General features: G+C 54.5%; 2 protein-coding genes across 15 annotated transcripts in view; one reads left to right on the forward strand and one right to left on the reverse strand.

Moving 5' to 3' along the window:
* Window positions 1-3064, forward strand: part of CLSTN1 (calsyntenin 1) — an 82917-nt gene extending 79853 nt beyond the window's left edge. For all 4 annotated transcript variants that reach the window (XM_077891296.1, XM_077891294.1, XM_077891293.1 and 1 more), the window contains 3 exons: window positions 426-561; window positions 835-1019; window positions 1477-3064. In XM_077891296.1, coding sequence (XP_077747422.1) covers window positions 426-561; window positions 835-1019; window positions 1477-1674 — 519 coding nt within the window. In that variant the 3' untranslated portion in view covers window positions 1675-3064. The remainder of the gene's footprint in view (window positions 1-425; window positions 562-834; window positions 1020-1476) is intronic.
* PIK3CD (phosphatidylinositol-4,5-bisphosphate 3-kinase catalytic subunit delta) overlaps window positions 1931-21612 on the reverse strand; it is a 54130-nt gene continuing 34448 nt past the window's right edge. For 6 of the 11 annotated variants that reach the window (XM_077891287.1, XM_077891281.1, XM_077891284.1 and 3 more), the window contains 22 exons: window positions 16659-16831; window positions 14437-14665; window positions 14132-14361; window positions 13598-13777; window positions 13104-13253; window positions 12497-12586; window positions 11217-11438; window positions 10138-10234; window positions 9919-10049; window positions 9443-9493; window positions 9207-9374; window positions 8993-9114; window positions 8707-8850; window positions 8477-8576; window positions 8134-8312; window positions 7933-8045; window positions 7590-7668; window positions 6861-7028; window positions 6121-6244; window positions 5866-6011; window positions 5551-5683; window positions 4913-5266 (listed from right to left, as the gene is read on the reverse strand). In XM_077891287.1, the coding sequence (XP_077747413.1) occupies window positions 4928-5266; window positions 5551-5683; window positions 5866-6011; window positions 6121-6244; window positions 6861-7028; window positions 7590-7668; window positions 7933-8045; window positions 8134-8312; window positions 8477-8576; window positions 8707-8850; window positions 8993-9114; window positions 9207-9374; window positions 9443-9493; window positions 9919-10049; window positions 10138-10234; window positions 11217-11438; window positions 12497-12586; window positions 13104-13253; window positions 13598-13777; window positions 14132-14361; window positions 14437-14665; window positions 16659-16799 (3336 nt within the window). In that variant the 5' untranslated portion in view covers window positions 16800-16831 and the 3' untranslated portion in view covers window positions 4913-4927. Of the gene's footprint in view, window positions 4871-4912; window positions 5267-5550; window positions 5684-5865; window positions 6012-6120; window positions 6245-6860; window positions 7029-7589; window positions 7669-7932; window positions 8046-8133; window positions 8313-8476; window positions 8577-8706; window positions 8851-8992; window positions 9115-9206; window positions 9375-9442; window positions 9494-9918; window positions 10050-10137; window positions 10235-11216; window positions 11439-12496; window positions 12587-13103; window positions 13254-13597; window positions 13778-14131; window positions 14362-14436; window positions 14666-16658; window positions 16832-21612 lie in introns of those variants that run through there. The other 5 variants (XM_077891292.1, XM_077891291.1, XM_077891290.1 and 2 more) reach the window with 5 other exon arrangements.

Below are 21612 nucleotides of genomic sequence, written 5' to 3' on the forward strand. Positions count from 1 at the left end.
GCCGAAGAATTGAGGAGGGTTTTGTTTGAGCCACAGGGTAACAGATTTGAAAGGAAATAAATGGTTATGATTTGTGCTCTTTCATGTGGTTGTGATTTGGGGGAAAAGCGGGAAAATGGGCTGTGCTGGTGCTTCCCGCAATGAAGGACGGTGCTGGTGGCTTTTCTAGTCTTTTGTGGACAGGTTCTTTTTATGAAATACAATAAAAAGGAATTCTTAGAACAGCGCTCTATTTCTGGGATGTGTGACAATATCAAGCACTCAGGATGGTTTCCAAGAGCTGACCCTTGATTATGTTCTTTTCCCTTGTCGTCCGCTCAGCAGTGCTGGTCCAGGGACCCCTTTGAGTTGCGCTAGTCCTGGTCGCTTCTGAGCCACATTTCTGCCCTGGGCCTCACTTGGACTGCTTTGTCTCTCTGCTACAGGTGAACGTCATCCACGCGGCCAGCCCCATGGAGCACGCCAGCCACATGGCTGCCCAGCCGCAGTTTGTCCACCCGGAGCACCATGCCTTCGTTGACCTCTCGGGTCACAACCTGGCCAGCCCCCACCCGTTCGCAGGTAGGATTGTGGGCAGCCGCAGGGCCATCTGGGTCAGGTCTGGGATGGTGGGGATGCTCTCCCACTTCCAGCCGGGAGCCCAGCCCCCAGTCCCAATAGCTACAGCCGGCTGGGCTCTGTGATTCTGTGCCACCACGAAGGACTAAATAAAGCACCAGCAGGGCAGGAGGTGGGCAGCCCACAAAGCATCCACGTGTGTGTAGGGAAGATTGAGGGCACAGCCCTGTCTGGGGCAGGTTCCGACATCACAGTCCTGTGTCCTCTCGGTTACAGTTGTCCCCAGCACCGCCACTGTTGTGATCGTGGTGTGTGTCAGCTTCCTGGTTTTCATGATTATCCTGGGAGTGTTCCGGATCCGGGCTGCACATCAGCGAACCATGCGGGACCAGGACACCGGGAAGGAGAATGAGATGGATTGGGATGACTCTGCCTTGACCATCACTGTAAACCCTATGGAGGTAGGTGCGGGCAGGCGGCCCCCATGACCAAACACCACTGCAGGCCAGGGCCTAAGCGACACTCGTCCTGGAAACGCAGCATGGCCCTGGCATCTCCCCATTTACGTGGCTTACATGTCCCTCGATCCACGTGACAAGTTGGTGATGGGCAGGTGTTCCTATTCCTCAGGCAGGCAAACTGGGGGTCCAGCGAGGCCTTACTCCAGCTCGTGCCACCCAGTCAGTGTAGAAACACTCCCTCCATTTGACAGACCCTGGGGGTGGTGACCAGAGCTGTTTTTGCTCTCATCTGGGATGGGGTGACCTCCAGCATAGTCCAGCCCTCCATGGACGTGGAGTGTGATGCAGCGTTCCCTTTCTCCACGGCTCCGGCAGGTGGATGGCAGGGGAGGGGACATTCGGATCATGCACCCAGGTGGGGCCCAGGGGCTTGGCTCATGTGCTGTCTCTTTATCAGACATATGAGGACCAGCACAGCAGTGAGGAGGAAGAAGAGGAGGAGGAGGAAGAAGAGAGTGAGGATGGGGAAGAGGAGGATGACATCACCAGTGCCGAGTCGGAAAGCAGCGAGGAGGAGGAGGGGGAGCACGGGGACCAGCAGAACGTGAACAGGCAGCAACAGCTAGAGTGGGATGACTCCACCCTCAGCTACTGAGCCACGAGGCCGCCCCCCCACCTGCTTCCTGCTTCAGGAGACTCTGCCGTCACGTGTCCTCCCGTCCCCAGGGTCCACGGTGTACAAATTCATTCTGGCCAGTAGGTCTACAGACCCTCCCTGTCGCCGCCCACGCGCCTGTGCTTGGTGTGTAGGCCTCCCCACCCCGCTCCTAAGTTATGTGGGAAACTGCTGCTTGCTCCCCACGGCTCACGCTGTGCGGCCCCCTCGCGCCTCTGGAGAAGCTGCGATGACCGGACTCGTTGGCAAAGGGTTCAAATTGCTCACTCCCACCTCGTAATCCTCTTCTCCCTTTTTTTTTTTTTTTTAAGTTTTTATTTTTTTCCAAACTAGTGCATGTATAAAATGGCAGAATGGGGGTTAAATATGTAGATGACAAACTGACTTTTTAATATTTTGTAAATAAAGTGGGATTCCTCGTGTCCTCTGTGCTTGTGTCACCCAGGACTGGCATGCCAAGTGAAGCTTGAAACACAGCGCAGGAGAGACCCCATGGGCTCCTGCCCCACCCTTGCCCCGAGAGGAGAGGGGGCTGCCCTGCTTGGGCCTTGCTGGGTGTACCCCCTCAGCAGGGTAGCAGGCAGTTAGGGGGCACAGACTTGCCGCCACCCCCCCTGCTGCTCAGCAGGAGGGCACTGGATCAGGGACCCCACTCTGGAGGCTGGAAATGGCCGGGGCTTTCTTTTGGGATTCTTCCCATTTCTGACTTGGCAGAGGGGAGAGGGTGCCCGGGTCCCTGGCCTCACACACTCCTCCAATGACCGGCAGCTCCTTGCGCAGGAAGCTGGACTCCTCGTGCGCAGCCTTGGGTTCACACCGACTAGATGTCCGTTGCCCTGCTGGTGAGTGTACGTGTGGATGGTGCAAAGCGTCTGGCCACCTGGTTTGGAGTCAGAACCCACCTGAGGGGTCCATACTCAGAACGTCTGAGGACAGACACGCTCCCAAGGACGCCCCGTGGCCCAAAGGCAAAGTGCCAGCTTTCCCTCCAGCAGCCCCAGAGGTAAGCCCCACTCCCCAGGAGTGAGGAGCCCTGCTGCTCGGCCTGGCAGGGAAGGAAAAGGAGAGGACAAGTCATGAGCTAAAACCCCTTTGGCACTTCATTTTTAATTTACATGTAAAATTTTAGATTTCTAAAACTGGGGGAAAATAATTTTGAATACTGTTCTGTGATCATAACTGCTAGTTTCGAGGACAATGCAGCTGTCCTGCGTCGTGTGTGGCCATCCTCATGTACTGTCACTGTAGCTGCTCTGTGTAGACAATGATAGATGCTAATGCGGACTCCGCGTGGTGTCACTTTCCAGATGTGTATATTGATGAGGTCAGAACGTGTATACACTACAATAAAGTGCTGGTTCTAACTCCAGTGGCAGAGTGTGTCAGGTTTTGTCCTGGTTTTGTTTTAATCTTGCATCCTCTTGCTTTTTGGTTTTTGTTTTTTGACCTGATAACAACATAAGAAGGCTTTTATTTCTTCTGGTATGCTTTTACCTCTCATGTCAGGGCTTCACAGAGTGCTTGGTCTTTAACCCACATCTCTTGTGTTGAAGTCACCTTCCCCATAGAGAAACATTAAAAGACTGAAAAAAAAAAAAAAAACTCTTCTTGCCAGCGCACAGGCATGGTACCCGAACCAGAATGCCAGGAAGCGCAGAGACGTGTTTCAATAAATAACATGACATAGAGATATACACTCGTCTTTTCCTATTTCCAAACTGGCGAGGTGGGGCAAAGGAATTCAGCACTTAGATGAGGACAAGAGTGTGGTCAGTGGTGTTCTGGGGGCGGCACTTATTGCCTTTGGACTGCACCTAACCAAAAAAGGTCAGCACCTGGGCTATTTTTTTTTTAAGCCACGCACCTGTCCAGAGGGCAGCCACCCCAGCTCTGCTGGGCCTTGAAAGGCCTTCGAGAGACCAGTAGTGTCACTGGGTGTGGCCCAAGGCGGCTGCTAATACATTAGGATCACCGTGGGCTTTGAGAAACCCAGATTCCTCGTCCCCTCTCTAGCACTGGCTTCAGATGGCTGGGAGAGGCCCAGGAACCTGGCATCTCTAGAGCTCTTCACATCCACCTCAGGCTAAGCCTGAACCGCTTCAAGCAAATGTACCGTCAGAGGAGAAGATTCCACCCCAGACCCACCTCACATTTCTGGTACCTGATTCCTCACAGCAGGTTCTTAAAAGGGAGAGTTCTGGAGATCAAGTCCTCCCACCCTCAAAACCTGCTTTACGAGGGCAGGAGGCAGATAATTGCACAAAGTACTCTGACCTGCTTGCACCTGCATCCATGGTTGAGCTCCATCAAGCTCAAATCTTTTTAATGTCTTGAGGACCAGCATATATTATACTTTATGGGGTGGAGGCCATTCTGAGCCATCAAGGTTCAGTACGTAGTTTGGCTATTTTTTTTCTTACCCGCAAACAAAATCGCTTTACAGCAGAGAGATGAGAGGATTCCCGTACCCAAGAGTCACTTTAAAAGTGGAAAGCAAGCATCCCTGAATCTAGAGGGTACCCAGGCTTCCTCTGGGAGCTGCCCAGCACTCACTCAGTGGAGAGAGCACGAAGGTGGAGGGGGTGAGCGGAGTCGTGGGGGCCCCGTCTACATGGCGGGTGCCAGCTGACCGCCAGGAGCCCAAGCCCATGCAGCCCGGCAGGAGCCTGTGAGGAAGGCAGGCTTCCCGGCGGCGGGGAGAGCAGTCTTTGCTGGGTCCCGATTCACCAGCTGGAAGACTCAGGGTTACAGTCCTTGGCAAGATGCAGCCTCCCAGGAGCCCGAGCCCCACTCACAGTGTCATCTCATCAGAGCCCTGACCGGGGGTGCTGGAGGGCGGCACCCACCCCTGCGCAAAGGATGCATTTCCATGTATGGCTGTTTAGTTCCTGAAACATTTCAAGTCATAAATAAATAACCATTGTAAACAAAAGGCAATTGTGTAGGTTCTTTCCCATGGGGTGCAGTTCGGCTCTTCGGCCCCAAAGGGCAGCTGAGGGTGCCTGGTTCCGGGGCCCAAGGGTTCCCGAAGGGGCCGCTATTGCCTGTTATCTTTGGACACATTGTGGGCCAGCCAGTTCACTTTGGTCTTCCAGCTCTCCCGGAGGGCTTCGTTAAACTTCACTCGGAAGTGCTTTAGAGCCTCCTCCTCTGTCTTTCCCAACGCCAGAGAGTCCTGAGGCAAAACCATCAAAGCAGTGAGCTCCACCGGAGGAAGGGGGCCACTGGGAGCTCAATGCCGCAACCCCTCTGCCCCCAACATTGTAAATTCCCTCCTGAAAGAATTTGCAGGAAGGAAATCAGGAGACACCCACCGACCTCTCCCCTGGGAAAAGCTCTTGGTTCTGATCCCAAACAAAGATGGGCCTCCTGACCCACCATCAAAGTGAGATGCCAGCTCGAGCCAGGAAGTCTCGGCCCCCTGGGGGAGCGGTGGGAGACATGTGGCCTTGTCTTCTGCATTGGAAACTAACTCCAGGGGGAGGGAGGGGGCAGCTTCATTCTGTATGGACCAGGCACCAAAGAGGGGCTTGGGGCTGACCACCCTCATGAACCCCCAGCTTCTCCCAAACTGAAAAGACACAGGGAGGAAAAGCATTTTAAACAGAGAGGGAGTGTAACTAATTCAGCCCTCTTGTACAAGAGGAGCCACAAGAGGGTGGCCCAAGGGAGGTCCCAACACATATGCAACAGAACCAGGTTGTCTCCACCAGACCCCGCGGTTGGGTCACAGGTGGCATGAGGAAGCCACACTGGGGATGCCCTGTGGGCTCCCCCATGCTCAGGGCTCCACAGGCCGCAATGCCCAGAGGTGGGCCTGGGGGAGGTGGGGGCTACCGTCTGCCTGGCATTTACCTTGAGGTACTGGATGTCTTTGGAGCAGCTGAGCTCAGGCAGGCCGGCAGCCCGCATCAGGGCAAAGAGGTGGAGGAAGAGCAGCCCATGGCGCCGCAGGATGGTGTAGGCTCGCTCACAGTAACCTCGGAATCTGTGCAGGGGTGGAGGGAGGTGGGAGGCAGGGCTCTGGGTCCTCCCAGCCATTCCCACCCTGCTCTCACCCTGGAAATAGCCCCCACACCCTCCGGTCACCCCCACCCCAGCTTCCTCTTATAGGACCCGACCCTGCAAACCCTGCACCAAGCCTGGTGCCCCCCTCCCGAGCATCCTCACCTTTCAAATTTCTCACTGTTATTCGTCTTCCCTTGCTGGATCACGTGCACAAAGTCATATGTGAGGATGAACGGGACTCGCTCACGGTTGATTCCAAACTTGGTCTTGAAATTACCCAGAAAGTGGCCAAAATCGATGTGGAACAGCTAAGAAGAAGGAAGGAGAAGCATCAGACAGGAGAGTGCCTAGGTGGGGGTAGGGGGTGCCCGGAGGGATGGAGAAAGCCAAAGGAAAGGAGCCATTGTCTGCCCCTACCTGCCCATTCTCGCGGATCATGATGTTGTCGCTGTGCCGATCACCGATGCCCAGCACGTAAGTGGCCACACAGTAGCCGGCACAGGAGAGGGTGAACTCCTCAATGGCTCGATCCAAGGCCTCCCTGTGTATGCGTTGGTGGGAAGGGGGATTCAAAACCATGACGACCATTTCCCAGCAACTTCTACCAAGAAGTGGGGGCTACGTCCCCTCCCATTGAGTTGGACATTAGGACTTGCTTGAACCAATGGGCCATGGAGGAGATAGTGTTGGGCTCATCCCAGAGCCCAGACCTTAACACCACTTTGCAGCTCTTGAACCTAAGCCGGTGCCACGGGAAGAAGCCAAGGCTGGTCTGATGGCTGAGGGGAGGCCACATGGAGACACATGACTGGGGCCATCCGGGCCAGTCAAGCAACCAGCAGCCAACAGTTGCAGGAGTGAGTCCAGGCCAAAGAACAAGGCAGCTCAGCCAGCTCAAGCTATAGATTTGTGAGCCCATAATAACTGGTGGCTGTTTTATGTTCCTAAGCTGAGAGTTGTCCTTACATGGCGATGGCTAACAGACACCAGGGTGGGGGGATTGAGACCTAACCCACCCCAACAGAGCAGACCTGCTCCTCGGCTGAGCCCAGAAGCCATGGAGATGGTCATGGGCCCTGTGCCTCACTTTTGACTCCTAAACTACACTGCACGTCTTGGAAAGGAGAGGGTATCTGCCCCTAGGACCCAGAGCCTACCCTGGGTTCTTGGACTTGAGCCAGTTGAGCAGGGCATCCTTGTTGAAGGCAGCTGTGGCCGCCATGTTGCTTTTGTTTAGCTGGATGTTGGCGATGGTGTCCGAGTGAAGCACCACCTCGATGAGGCCTGTGCGGTCCCCGGTGGAGAGGCAGCCATAGGGGGTCATCCTAGCCAGGTGGGAGGAGAGACAGGGAAATGCCATGGCCACCGGCCGTCCCAGGGGGCACCTGACACCCTACCCCCACCCAGGGGAGCTCAAGACAGCAAAATACCCAGAGGAGATGCTGAAAAGGAGAAGAGAGGTGTTGAGGAGGAGTCTTTGACTCCTGGAACTCCGAAGGAAAGCTCCTTAGAGAGGTCAGCACCTGCATGCAAGGTGCATAGAAGAGACGGCGGTGCTGTGGCCAAGCTCAGGTTTGCTCAGAGAAAAATCCGGGTGGTTGGAAGAAGATGCCACTGCTTCCCAAGATAGGGCAGGAAGCCAGGCATGCATGGGGCACAGGAAACAATGGAGCCAGACAGATGCCAAGCGCCAGGCCTGACCTTTTCCACTCTTACTGTGGCCCTGTCTCTTCTCTGGGCCCTAATTTTAAATTGGTCTCTGCTCTTCTTAGAACAACCCCTTTTCCAACTGAAGTGGCAATGTTGGCTTTGACAGAGCGCGCCTCCTTGGGGACAGGGTCCTAGGCCTGCAGGAAGTGCTAACGGATGACAGGAGGGCCTCTCACCTCAGGTCCAATCCCTCCTGCTTCCACAGGACGTCCATGAGCTGGATCATCTGTAAAGTCAGCATGTCCTGGCGGAGGTCTGTCCCCCAGAAGGAAGAGTGTGAATTTCTGGTGGGCTCTCAGCTCCCAGCCTCGCCTGGGCCCGAGTCCCAGGACCCCTATCTCCCTTCGGGGTGCAGCACAGCACACATGGGGATGGGGGACCCAGGCCCCAGTATCCCAGGACCCCATCTCCCCAGCTTGCCCTCCCTATCCATCCCCCACTGCCTGGGGCATAGAGTGGCACGCGTCAGGGTGGGGGGCCCAAGCATCCACAGATCCCGCCCTGAGCCAGCCTGCTCACCGTCCCCATTCTTGAAGATGATGCCCACGCTGCCATCACTGCCTGCCTCCTCGTTGCTGTACATGACCCACAGGGGCTTCATCTTAGAGTCCATGAAGGTGCACTGCTCCACGCTGTGGGCCAGAGAGCAGTCAGCAGGGACCCCTCTGCAGGGTGTCTGGCAGGGCGGGAGGTGGCCCTGCAGGGGGGCTCGGGGCTCACCAGACTTCAGCCAGCAGGGTACTGGGGTCCAGTGGGGACTGCAGGTTGGAGAGAGCCTCCAGGTAGGCCTCCTGGCGCATGCACAGGTGCATCAGCTCCTTGGTCTGGGGCTTGGTGGTTTTCTGGGAGCTCACTTTGACAAAGTCGTTTAGAGCCTTCAGTTTGCTCAGCGCCTCCCCCTGGCAGGGAGAATAGGACAGTGGTGTAGGAGGCCAGGAAGGGTGCTCTGAGCCCTGGCCCAGGGGAAGGACTGGGCAGGGGGAGTGTTGGGGGAGTGGGCAGGGCCTTCTAAACGGCCAGCCAGAGCCTGGCAAAGGGCAGGGCCTCAGGGCTTGAGCCTCACCTGCTTCATGAGCACCTTCATGTGGTGGGTGCTGCCCCTGCAGTAGGCCTCCATGATGAGGCCGAAGCGCAGAGCCACGGATGGCACGTGCATCTCGGAGCTGGAGGGAGGAAGGGAGGCTGAGCCTTGCTGCACCCGCGCACCCAGCCGGGCGACCATGAGGCCAGCAGGCCAGGGGCCCCTCCTCCCCGGGGTCCTGGGGAGACACGGGGGGCCGCCAGGTCCACTACCGGAGGTGCCAGAAGAGGAAGTGGCCAATCTTGCGGTTGGCCAGGGCCCGGTCCAGCAGGAACTTGGTCAGTTCGCAGTCGAGGTAGGATTCGTACTTGAGCACCTGCACCAGCTGCAGCAGGTACTGGAAAAGCTCATCGTCCCTGTGGACAAGGGAGGCGGGCCTCACCTGAGCAGACCCCAGGCCTGTTCAGTCCTTACCGGGGCGCGGGCTCCACCTTCCAGGCGGCAGGGCCCAAGCAGCCCTCCCCAGCGAGCAGGGAGCCCAGGGCTCGCAGGACTCACGTCAGCTTCCGCAGAGACTTGATGGCGAAGGAGCCCACGTGGCGGTCCGGGAAGCTGAAGTCCAGCAGCTCCAGGGCGCTCAGGACGGGCAGCTCAGGCCACGAGCACAGCAGGTAGAGCATCTGGGGGGGCCCGTGGTCAAGGTGGTCAAGGTGCGATCAGGCAGGAGGCTCCCCCGCCCGCCCCCGACCCCCACTCCCGTCCCTCCCCCCACCTGGGCCACATCCTCATGCTTGTTCCACTTGGTGACCAGCAGCAGGCGGGCCAGCGCCTCGGGGAAGCGCTCCTGGACCTCGTGCCGCATCTTCCACACCAGGTCCTTCTCGTGCTCATACAGCTCCCCGGACCCCCGCCGCTCCAGGATTTCCCGCAGCTGTAGCTGCTGAGGGGTGCAGGCAGGGTGAGCTGCGGCCCAGCTCAGTGCCCCACCACCCACAGCCCCCAGCTCACCTCCTCCTCACTGAAGCGCCCATGCTCGCCGTGTCGCCCCAGCTCCAGAATCTGCAATAAGCGGCCTGATCTCAGTGGAGACCCCAGCCCCGGGCCAGGCCTGACAGGGCCCTGGTGTGGGGGGGTGTCCACCCCTCAGCATCCCTGGCCTCGGGCCCGGCTGCTCTCAGTGGTGAGGGCTGCCTCATGCCCAGCATCCCCAGCCTCCACCCCACAGGTGCCAAGAGCATCTGTCCCATTAGCTATGACACCCAAATGTGTCTTTGGACATGGCCCCAAGTCCCCTGGGAAGCCAAGTGGCCCTGAATGAGAACCACTGCCCTAGAGCATGTTAGGATTCCGGAGAGTTAAAGAAGTCCCCAAATGTGTGTGGTGACCAAGCCCCAGCCCTGGGCCGCTCAGGGGATGGTGGGGGGAACCATGCTCTGGGGAGCCCCGGGGGCAAGTCCCAGACCCTGAGCGATGAGGAGGCTGACCTTGTCCAGGGTGGGGTAGTAGACGGGGTAGGGAGCCACCTCAGGCAGGCAGATGACCAGGGCCGCTGCGCTCTCTGTGTTGGGGTTACTCCGCACTGTTCCTGTGGGGTTCAGCAGCTCCCCTTTCTCGTCTGGACACAGGGACAGATGGGAGTTGCGTGGGGGATGCCACCATCTGGGAGCCCGCGCACCCCGAGCCTCTCCCTTCACCGGGCCGACCTGGGACGGAGGGCCACATGTACAGGCAGCATTCACCGGTCTTGAGCTGGTCCTTATAGTCAAACAGCATGAGGTTGGCCCAGGCGATGGGGCAGTCCTGGGAAAGACCACGGGCGGGTCAGGGCCAGCCGCCGAACAGCCTCCGTTTGCTCAGCTGCAGGGTGGGCGTAGCCTGCAGGCCAAGCTCCCCTGCCCTCCCCTGGACTCCCTGTGAGGAAGCTGGCAAGGTCCAGCACCTCTCAGCTCCCTCTGCCCTCAGATGCATCCCTACCCCCTGCTCTCAGATGCACCCCTACCCCCTGCCCTCAGATGCATCCCTACCCTCTGCTCTCAGATGCACCCCTACCTCCTGCCCTCAGATGCACCCCTACCTCCTGCCCTCAGATGCACCCCTACCTCCTGCGCTCAGATGCACCCCTACCCCCTGCCCTCAGATGCATCCCTACCCCTGCTCTCAGATGCACCCCTACCTCCTGTCCTCAGATGCATCCCTACCCCCTGCCCTCAGATGCACCCCTACCCCCTGCCCTCAGATGCATCCCTACCCCCTGTCCTCGGATCCATCCCTACCCCCTGCTCTCAGATGCATCCCTACCCTCCTGCCCTCAGATGCATCCCTACCCCCTGCTCTCAGATCCATCCCTATCCCCAAGCCAACCACACCAGCCCCAGAAGGCTAGCCCAGCTCAGCGGTGGCTCAATTGGCATGGCTCAGTGGCCAGTCACATCCTGGGCCTGGTGACTCAGTGCCGACCTACCACTCCTTTCCTGCAGGCTGCTGATTCAGGCCACCCTGCTCCCTGTGAGGACAGTGTCTCGGTCCTGCCACGCCACAGAGCTGCCTGCGGGTTCCTACCAGGCCTAACGGCTCAGGCCCAATGTTCTGAGTCACCCTGCTCACCAGCCCTAGAACCCAGAGCCATCACATGGCAGGGGTGGTGGCCGGGGTGGGGACCCAGGGCCTGCCAGCCCTCCAGGGGACCCCCATGCCCAGGGCATGTGCCTGCTGGGAGTGGCCCTGGGCTGCAGCATGCCCACTCCGGAGGCCTGGCCCCCGCTTCCCAGCCTGGCCCACCCACCGCCTTCTTGGACTTCTTCTTGGTCGAGCGAGCCTTCTTGGCCTTCTCGATCACAGCATAAAGTGCAAAGCAGAGACGGGCCATGCGAGGCAGGTCACACACGTTGATGTCGAACTCCAGTCGCTGTTTCCACACAGGCTCTGAGCACACGCTCACCTCCGAGCTCGACACCGTCTTGCACAGCGTCTCATTGCCGTGGAAAAGCCCAGCCTGCACCACCAGCTGGGGAAGACACAGGTGTAGGTGACGGGTGGCCGAGGCTCAGCCTCCCTCGCCTCTCCAAGGTCCTCCCACCCACGTAAGGCTCAAAGCTCTGAAACGTCCTCCTTTCACAAGGGCCTGAAACCCACTTCCCGCTCGGAAGAGTGGCACAGAAGAGGGCCAGCTGACTGCTTGCTGGGTCACAGGACCACAGGGTGAAGGGGAGGGCACCGCGGGCTGTGTATGGGCTCCCCACGACTCTGTGGGACCTCAGGGCATGTCGCTGCCCTGCTTGGGGCTTCAGTGTCCCCACCAGGGTTTGGGAACTCCAGGGGGCCCTTCTTGCTTTGATACCCAAGAACTCCTCTCACTGCTCAGAATTGGATGAGCCCCGAATTGGATGGCAGGGAAGGACTTCATGCCACCTGGACACCCCTCCCTGCCTCCTCTGACTCCACCATCACGGCCCTCATGGCCCTCCGGCCAGTGCTCCATGCTATCAGGGAAACCCAGACGTGCCAGGCTCATGAAATCAGCCCAAGAAAAAGTGCTCCACATGGGACTCTCGACCTCTGAGGACTCAGGTGTAACGTCCAACAGATGGGACAATGAAATAAGCACCTTGCTGGTTGTCCTGAGAACTGAGGAAGATGGGTGTGTGAATGGCCCAGAGAGGGCTCGGCCCCTAGGGGTCCAGGCAGCACACCTCCCGAGGGCCCCCTGGGAGTCCCATGGCCCTGGGGACAAGCCGGACCTCCTCCTCTCCCACACCTGTCACCTCCTAGACTGCAGTTCCCACATCCCTGGGCCTGGGCCTGGCCCCACAACTTCCACCAAAGTCAAATACCCAGAACTCACTGGGCCTGGTTTCTACGAATTAGCCTCTCTGGCCGGCCAGCCTGCTCCCCTCCCCCCTTCCTGTTTTGAAGCGGCTCACAACCACCCCAGGCAGGGATGCTGGGTAATGTGGTCAGGTGGCTTTCATGTGACCCCCCCCTTCTTCCTCTGCCACCCCTTTAGACCACAGCCACCTTGTTTGTGCGGAAAACATCCCCCCCTCCCCCCCAGGAGCCCCCTACCTTCATCCGCTCATCGGCATTCACTTTGCTGCCCTGGATCAGCTCCACGCAGAAAGGCTGCTCCAGGGACCACAGGGACAAGGAAGAAGGCTGGGGGGGGGGGGGGGGGGGGGGGGAGGGCCGTCAAAGCAGAGGAATCCAGGGGAGGTTCCCATGGCTGGCACCCTGGCCACCAGCAAGGCCCATAGCCACTCGTGGGTGGGGTGAGAGCATTGCCGGTTTGTGACAAGGCTCAGGTGTCCACCCACAATACTGCCCTTTGCCAGCAAACCTGCCGTGCAGGTGCCCCAGGACCCCTAGCTCCACAGGGCATGGAGTTCTCCCTCTGCCTAGCACAGGGGGACGGGAGGACATGAGAAGGGTAGCCCGAGAGCAGGCCGGGGGGCTGCCCTGAGAAGTTCAGACAGCACCCCACAACCCAGCACACCAGCGTTGTGGGCGCTGGCCAAGCTCCAGGCCCAACTCTCAACATTGAGCAACCAAGGAGCATGAGATGAGGGGCCCTGGACCCACTGCCAGCCCACAGCGGTTGCCACTGTGCTCTAGGGTTGAACAGTGGCAGGGAGGAAGGGACGGATGGGAGGGTAAGCAGAAGGCACCGGCTCACCTTCTTCATGGGAATGGGGGGTGGTTTGGTGCGTGGTTTTTGGACTTGGGGGGCAGGGTTGCTCTGCTCGTCCCGCATGGCGAGGATGGAGGAAGAGTGCACCATGGTCAGGTGGGGGGTCAGCCCGCTGTGCAGGCAGCTGCAGATGTACTGAGATAGGGGGGCAGAGTGAGTGGTCGAAGGGCAGCCCCAATATTCTCTGGGTAACTGGCCACCCGAGGACTCCCCGACACTGACCACCGCCTATCCCAGGCCCTCCAGGCCTGTCCTGCAGACTCTTCTGCCCCCACCCATATCCTGAGGATGGAGCCCTCCTCGTGCTCACGGGGAGGGCAGCCCAGCAAGGGCACACTGTTGCTGTGACACCCAAAGGCCTGTCCCATCGTGCTGGAGAGGGGCCAAAGGCCCAGCTGCCCATACCACCTGGGCCCTGGCACAGGCTACGGGGACCCCAGGACCTGAGCGCAGGGCCTCTCCCACACCCCACCCCTTACCTGGAACTGGCAGAGGGGGTAGCTGCCATACAGGTACTCGTGCTTCCCGTTCACCTGCAGCGTGTAGTCCTCCGGCTGCTCCACCAGCGGCTGCCGGAACACCGTGGCCTTCTTCCGGAGGGCACAGGCCATCAGCGCCAGCGGCACATCCTTGGTGGACACCTGGAAGGTGAAGCTCTCCTGCGGGGAGGAGGGAGGGTCAGAGCTGCCTAGGTGTCTGTAATAGGTCCCCCCCCACATCGCCTGCAACTCGAGGCAGAGTCTGATGAACACACACTGCCGACACCTAGGAAATCCTTACTGAATGAATGGATGGACCAATGACCAAGGCCACCTGGTCAGTCTGCCTCACCCAGCTTGCCCGGTGGGATATTTGCCTGAGTCCCTCGCAGGCATGGATGCCCCACTGGGAGGAGGGTGAGTTTGGGATGCTGGTGGGGGACGGGGAAGTCTCACGGGGAAGCATCCCCTGCAGGCACAGCAGCCTGGACACTGCAAATGGGCTGGAGTCCCCAGCAGGAGCCAGGGGCTCACCTCGCTGCCCTCGAACTTGACGTTGACCAGGAGGGCCCGGCTGGGGACCCGCAGGGTGCCAGGCCCCCAGCTCCGGGCGGAGGGCTCCAGCTGCAGGGGGAAGCAATACTGAAGCCAGGCCTCCCAGCCCAGTTGCTGCCGCCGGGCGGCCGCCTCCTCACAGAACTGGCGCATCTTGGTGCGAAAGTCATTCACCTCAGGGTCCCGCAAGGAGTCGAACTCATGGAGGCCTGAGAGGTGGGGAGGCTGGGTCAGCAGGGAGGCCAGGGCCGGGGCTGGGGCTGCCCCACCTGCACGCGGGTCACCTTTGCCGATGAGGAGGCTGATCTGTGAGTTGACAAGCTTCTTCACCCTGTCACCCTCTCGGGCCACCAGGCGCAGCACTGGCAGGAAGGGTTGGATGTCACATAGCCGCCGCTGCTCATCTTCCAGCTCCTGCTGCTCCGCAGTCTGGTTGACGCAGGTGAACACATAGGCCTCAGGGTCACTGAGCATGTGGAAGAGTGGCTCATACTGGGCTCGGTGCCACAACACCTGAGGGGACGAAGGCCGGTCAGCCCCTCCAGCCAAGGTGAGCAGGGCCACAAGGAGACGGAGCTGGCCAGAGGCTGGCCTCAGTCTGGGTGTCCCACCCTGCACGACCCTGACCAGAGGGCAAAGGCAAGATACCCAAACCTTGTCCTCTCCAGACTCCCTGAGCCCTGACCACTTGGGTCACCAGGAGTCTCCATTTCTGCCCTTCTGTGGAGGGTGCCTGGTATATGCTAAAAGTCAGTCCACAGTCTCCCCTGTATGTTACCCTTGAGAGACAGCCAGCAGGGCGTGACCTCCAGGCACCCCCCAGCTAATCCTTCTGGGGTTCATCACCCTGATTTCTAAATGTTGGCCACTAATTCAGAAACGTTGAACCCACAGAGAGAGCCATAAAATCCTTCATGGGTTGTGTTAGTGTGTGCCTCAAGGACGAGGGGTCCCACAGGCCCCTGGCAGAGCCATCTAATGGTCGAGCTTTAGTGCAAAGGTGTTCACCACTGAGTCACAGAGAAGATGGAAAAGGAGAAAATAGCCCTATTTGTCTTCCATGGGGGATGGATAATTATGGTCCGTCAGCACAAAGGGACAGTTCGGAGGTAAGGGTCATGACCCAGAATCTAGGGATACTTGTATGAATAGGCATAGAAAGTTCCAAGAGACACACAAAGTAGGGGGAAAAACCCAAGGTATGTAACAGCAGATGTGATTCAAGTCCATTTCCATAAAAACAACTCTAATAAACATAGTAACCAGTAGAGACCAGGATTTGATAAAAGGAACTAGAGTTTACAGGCAAAACCTGGTCCACTCCTAAGTTCTTAGAAGACAGCCAGGCCCACTCATTTACATGTTGTGTGAGGCTGCTCTGGCCCTACCCCAGCAGAGTTGAGTGGTTTCCACAAATACCAGATGGCCAGCAAAGCCTAGAATATTTACTAGCTGGCCTCTTGTATAAATAAAAGAATGAAGGAATTAAAGTTGAATTGGAGTGTGTGTAGGAACCCATGTGTTTCCCATTTCTGCACTGTTGGAATTGTAGTAGCATGCATGTGTGGTTCAGAAAAATCAGATTACCCTTAAAATAGAGTTAATCACTTGAAAAAGATGTTACAATGTTAACTCAGAAAAAAATAATCTCAAAGTTCATAATCAGAATTATTACAAAAAAAAAAAAAAAAAAAAAAACCACTCCATAGAAAACAGGAAACAGCCGAAGTGTTAACTGTGGTTGTCTCCTAAGGGCTGGATCACAGGTGATTTTTTTTTCCTTTTACTTTTTCCTATTTTCCCAAATCAATGTGTCCATATTGTTTTTGAAATGGAAAAAAAAAAAATCAGCAATTTAATTTTTAAAGAAATCTCCCAGGAAGGGGAGATTAAAAAGCAAAACAAAAACTCAGGGATGATCCACTGCTTCTTTCCCTTTTTTGGTCCTGCTCCCAAGTATAAACTTTTAAAATTCTGAGCTGAGGACTTGTCCTTTAAAGTGGGCATGACCTACTAAACCCCACACTTCCTAAGTGGGACAAGCCCTTTGAAAGATCACAAGACAATATCTACCAAATATTTTCCAGATGGCTAACACTTTGACTCAGTAATCCACCCTGAAAATTATTCAGCAAAACCAAAAACTCTTTCCAAAGATGATGTTTACTATGATGACAGCTCTACAGAGAAAAGATTGATAAGACTCTTTTAAGTGGCCGTGGACGGGGAGTGGTTCCAGAAATGATGGCACAGTCATGGAGAGAAGGAAAAGCCACCATGGGAACCACACCCTGGAGCTCCCAGTGGAATCCAGGGAGTGTAATCCTGCCATGATAAAGGGGGAAGCTGAATTCAAAATGCCAGCTGGGCTCTAACTATAAGCTTTTAAACCAATTTTAGATATTATCCATCTTTTACAATTAGTATTGTACGATCTCAAATCTGAGCCCCAGTGTCTGTCTGTCTTTCCCTCTGAGTTCCAAGCTCTAAGGTCAGGATCGTGTACCTTCTTGATGGTGCTGAGGTTGGCATTCCGGGACACAGGGAAATTCAGATAGACCCCAGTGGGCAACAGGAAGTCAACAGCCACACTCTGATTCTCCTCCTTGGTCCAGAATTCCATGGGGCAGTCAACCCCAGGGGGCATCCTGCTTCTTCACTTCTCAGACACCAGCTTTCCTGAAAAGGAAGGAAAGGCAAAATGGGCCAACCCAAGGGTGACGACTGAATCCTTGGAAAGGATCCTCTGGAAAACAGCATGGCAGGAGCTTTGGTGGCAGGAGGTTGGGGAAGGGAGGTTCCCTCCCATAGGCACCCAAAGCTCACCTCCTCCTGGGCCTCATCCTGCCTGGAGTGGCTTGTGGCTCCCACTGCCCCCAGACCCCACCTCACCTCTCATCACACTCTGCATCCCTCACCATAGTGACCCAAAGTCAAGACACCAACACACCCATTCCAAATCACTTTTTCTCAAGAACACACACATGTGGGAGACTTCCCTCCATGGGCACCAGCTGTCAGAGGTGGGGGATGGCAAGGTCGCTAGTCAGACAACCTAGGACAACCCAGGAATTACTTCCAGTAATTCTTGGAAACTTTCTAACCAGAAACCAAGTGGCTTAAAAATGGCTTTGGCCATCAAAAAATTTGTTGAAATATCTAAGTCATAGCAACCCCTCCCCATAACAAAATGCTATAGACACAATTAAAGGGCTTTTGAGTCTCTCCCCGCTCCAGGCTACCACCATCTGGATTCTGGTTGTTTATAATTTCTATGCATGTTTTTATACTTTTCTTGTACTAATATGTATCCACAAACAATTCCTAATATTTTTGCATGCTTTCAAACTTTGAAGAGCAAATAGCGAGTCTTCTGTAACCTGCTTCTGACAGTCCACATTCCATTCTTTAGGCTAATCCATGCTGATACATGTAGCTCTAGCTCATTTATTGTAACTCCTGTGGTATTTCGCTGTGTCCATAAACCACAATTTATTTACCCCTTCTCTTGTTGATGAACACCAGGGTATGTTTCTACTCTTTTAGGTTATTACAAACAATGCTACAATGTGTATCCTCAGACATCTCACTTTGCCCCTGTGTAGAGTCTGGATGAGTGTTGTCCAAAGAAATACAATGCGAAACACATGTTGTAAAGTCAAAGTTGCTAGTAGCCACATTAAAAAAAAAAAAAAAAAAGTAAAAAAGATAAAATTAAGTTGAGTCCTACATTTTGTTTAACCCAATATACCCAAAATCTAGTCATCTCAGAATGTCATCAACATAGCAAAATTACTCATGAGGCATTTTACATTCTTCTTTTAGACATCAGGTCTTTGAAAGCTGGCATGTATTTTTTACTTCCAGCACATTGCAGTTTGGACACAAGATTTCCATCAGAAACACCTCATCTGTATGTCGATGTCATGCCCTTAACAGATGAAAAACTAGGTCCACAGACTCAAGTTGCTCCAAACATACTGAAAAGTTTTCCAAGAAGTGAGTTGAGTATCCATTCTTACATATGATGAATCAAAATTAAATAAAATACTTAAAAATGCTGTTCCTTAGTTACTGTCCACATTCTCAGTGCTCAAGAGCAACACGTAGCAGGGGGCCGCCACACTGGACAGCACAGGTCCAGCGGAACTGTCAGATCACAGTCACCACCTATGACACCTAGAACAACACCCTGCGCTTTAGGTCAAGTAGTGGTGTCCATTAGCAATGGCACCACTGTCCACTGCTTACTCTCCATACCTCCATCAGCACATAGTATTGTCAAATTCACTCATTTCTGCCAAACTGACAGGCACAGAATGCTCTTTTGTTGTTTTAATTTGTATTTCCCTGATTATCCATAAAATGTTTATCTTCTGCAAAGAAGATAAACCTCTGTGGGGTTATCTTTTTCTCATTGGTTTATAGGGTGATATATATATATATATATTTTTTTTTTTTTTCTAGATTCAATTCCTCTGTTGATTAAATGAGTTGGAAATATCTTCTTCTGGTCCAAGTCATCTTTTCCCTTTATTTATGGCACCTTTTTGAGAGGACAAGTTCGTAATGCTGATGCAGTCAAATACTGTCCTTTGTGTTTTATGATATTTATTCTTGAGAAAAATACTTCCCACTCTAGGGTCACATCCTCCTACATTTAAATGACTTTGAAAAATAACTGAAAGGAATTTTTCAGTTTATGAGAGCTATTCTTCTGGTGGTTCTGCCAATAAAGCCCAGACCTCAGCCTCCAGAAGGGCTAGACGCAGAATCTGCTTGGAGCAGCAGGATGCGTGCATCACACTGTGCTACCATGTTACCACTGCTGGGATCCACTTCCCCTGATTGTAAAACCACATCCTACTCTGGGTTCCTCTTTCTAAGACTGGCCAGGCCAAAGGCTTTCTTTTTGATTCAAAATGTGGAGGGCAGGCAGGAATCCTGGAGGATCCACTTACAATGCTAAATGTCCTTCCGCCACGCTCAGGAAGTCAGGAGCACAGAGCACAGAGCACGTTTGGCCACTTGGATCCCAAGGAGAAGATGAGCACACGTGGCATGAGCTCCCTGGGACTCCAGCCAAAGGGGTGGAACCTGAGACAATTGTGCCGCCTTGCTCTTCTGCCTCTTAGTGCTGTGTGGGATGAGCCTTTGCTTCACTCACCCATCTGGGATGCACGGAAATATTTTCATGTATAAAGGTCATGCCTAAGAAATGAAGACCCAGGATAGTGCGGGCAGGACATAATCAAATGCCAGAGATGGGTCAGGAGGAAGCAGGAGCCTTCTCTTTCTTTGCAGGCGCAGGACCCAGGTATGACTGCTAACAAGCCCCAACTCTACGAAGCTCAGACTTATCATTGTGCAGTGTCTGGAACAAAGATGCCAACTAATCCAGCAACTTTTTTTTTTTAAGATTTTATTTATTTATTCATGAGAGACACACACAGAGAGAGAGAGAGAGGCAGAGACACAGGCAGAGGGAGAAGTAGGCTCCCCGAGGGGAGTCCAATGTGGGACTCAATCCCAGGACCCAGGGATCGTGCCCTGAATCGAAGGCAGAAGCTCAACCACCGAGCCACCCAGGCATCCCTAATCCAGGGACTTTAGAACTGCTCCAAGAATGCAAATTGGTGCAACCACTTTGGCGAAGTATCTACTTTTGGCAAGGTATCAACTAAAGCTGAGCACACATGTGCCCTGTGACCCAGCAATAAATTGCACTCCTAGGTATACACTCAACAGAAACAGGAGTCCATGTGCACCAAGAGACACAAACAAGAGTATCTAGCTGCCATTTATAATAGCCCCAAACTGGAAACTTCCCAAATGTGCATCAGCAGTATAATGGAGAAATAAATTACAGTATCTTTTCCCAGTGGAATGTTACATACCAAGGAGAAGGAACCATCTACAAATACACACAACAATGTAAGTGAATCTCATAAACATGAAGCTGAACAAAAGTCATGCACAGAAGAGTTTGTGCTCATGATTCCAATTATACAGAGAACAAACACAGGCAGAACGGATCTATGTTGGCAGAAGAAGAGACAGGTGTCTCCCCAGAAGGAGGGCAGTTACCCCAGGGGAAAGGCGGTATGAGGGGGCTTCTGGGTGCTGGTAATTTCCAGGTTCTTGATCTGGGTGCTGGGGACTTTTCACAAACTCAACACAGCCTCGGTCTGAGGGGTTTAGAGGAGTTGGCTTCGCGTCTGGCCACTAGCATGGCCTGAGACTCAGGCCCAGCCAATCAGAGCCCTGAATTTCCCCCGGGGCCACAGGGATTGGATTAGAGTTGGGAATGGGCCTAAGGCCCATTGGCTTAGTGATTGGCTAATCACTGTATGTCATCTCCTGGCTACAGCGATTCCAGGTTGGGCATGGGAATGTCAAGTCAGTCCAGTGGGTTTTGACATCTGGACTTCTTTGGGTACTTCCTCCTGGGGGAGCAGAAAAGACAGATTATTCACCTAGGACTGATGGCGGCCACCTCCTGCTGCTCTTAGGAGTGGAAACTGAGAAAAGAAGTAGAAGGAGAGCGGAGCTGAGCGTTGACTAGTGATGTCCTGAAGACATCCTCTGAGTCCCTGGATCCAGGCATGCCTGAAGCTACACACTATCCCTGGACCTTTCAGTTCTATGAGCCAAAACCTCTCCCTGCCTTCCGCTCCCCATCCACCTCCCCCCCCCTTTTAAACTTAGAGCGGTTTGAGTTGGGTTTTTTTTTGGCACTTGCAGCTGCATGTTCCATTTTAGGAAGCTTCTAGTGTTTTGAAAGTTCTTTCCTTGGAAATTGGCCTGCCTCTAAGAGCCATCTCTGACCTTTGTGCTGTCATCTAGAGGCACACAGAGCTGTCATCTGATGGCTCTTTCTGCTGGATAGTGGCTTCAGTACCTCTAGAAATACAATTTCTAGAGTCTTGCCATTGTTTGGAACTCTGGGAAAACAAGATGCTGTGGATAGGGCCTGACAGGCCAACTATAGAATTTTCTGGGTACCAGATTCCTATTGCTTAGCCTAAAAGCATATCAGTCCCCTCCCCCAAGAAAGTTCTTCAGCAATCATATCACTGAGCTCCAACCTTTTTATCATTGGCTGCCAACCTTCCAGCTATTTCTCACAAGACCCCACGTTCTCCCAATTAATCTCCTGAATCTGAATACAGGAATTCACATTTACTGTTGGTAATTTCATCTCGTGGGAATAACTAGCACCCATGTATTACTGGATTTGATATTTCATACATAGGCTCAGTCTGAGATATATTAGTTTAAACTCACATTTATTAAGTGCCAGGAGTTGTGCAAGGTGCTAGCACACAGTGGTGGATTAAGCCTATACTCCAGGATTACACATTTTATCAACACAGTGAAGACAGCATACGCCAGATGGTGATGTAATGGAGGACAGCCTTCTCCCTGCAGGGAAGCCAGGAAAAGCCCATCTGAGAAGA

The sequence above is a fragment of the Canis aureus genome, chromosome 3, assembly GCF_053574225.1.
Source record: "Canis aureus isolate CA01 chromosome 3, VMU_Caureus_v.1.0, whole genome shotgun sequence".
Taxonomy (NCBI): Eukaryota; Metazoa; Chordata; class Mammalia; order Carnivora; family Canidae; genus Canis; species Canis aureus.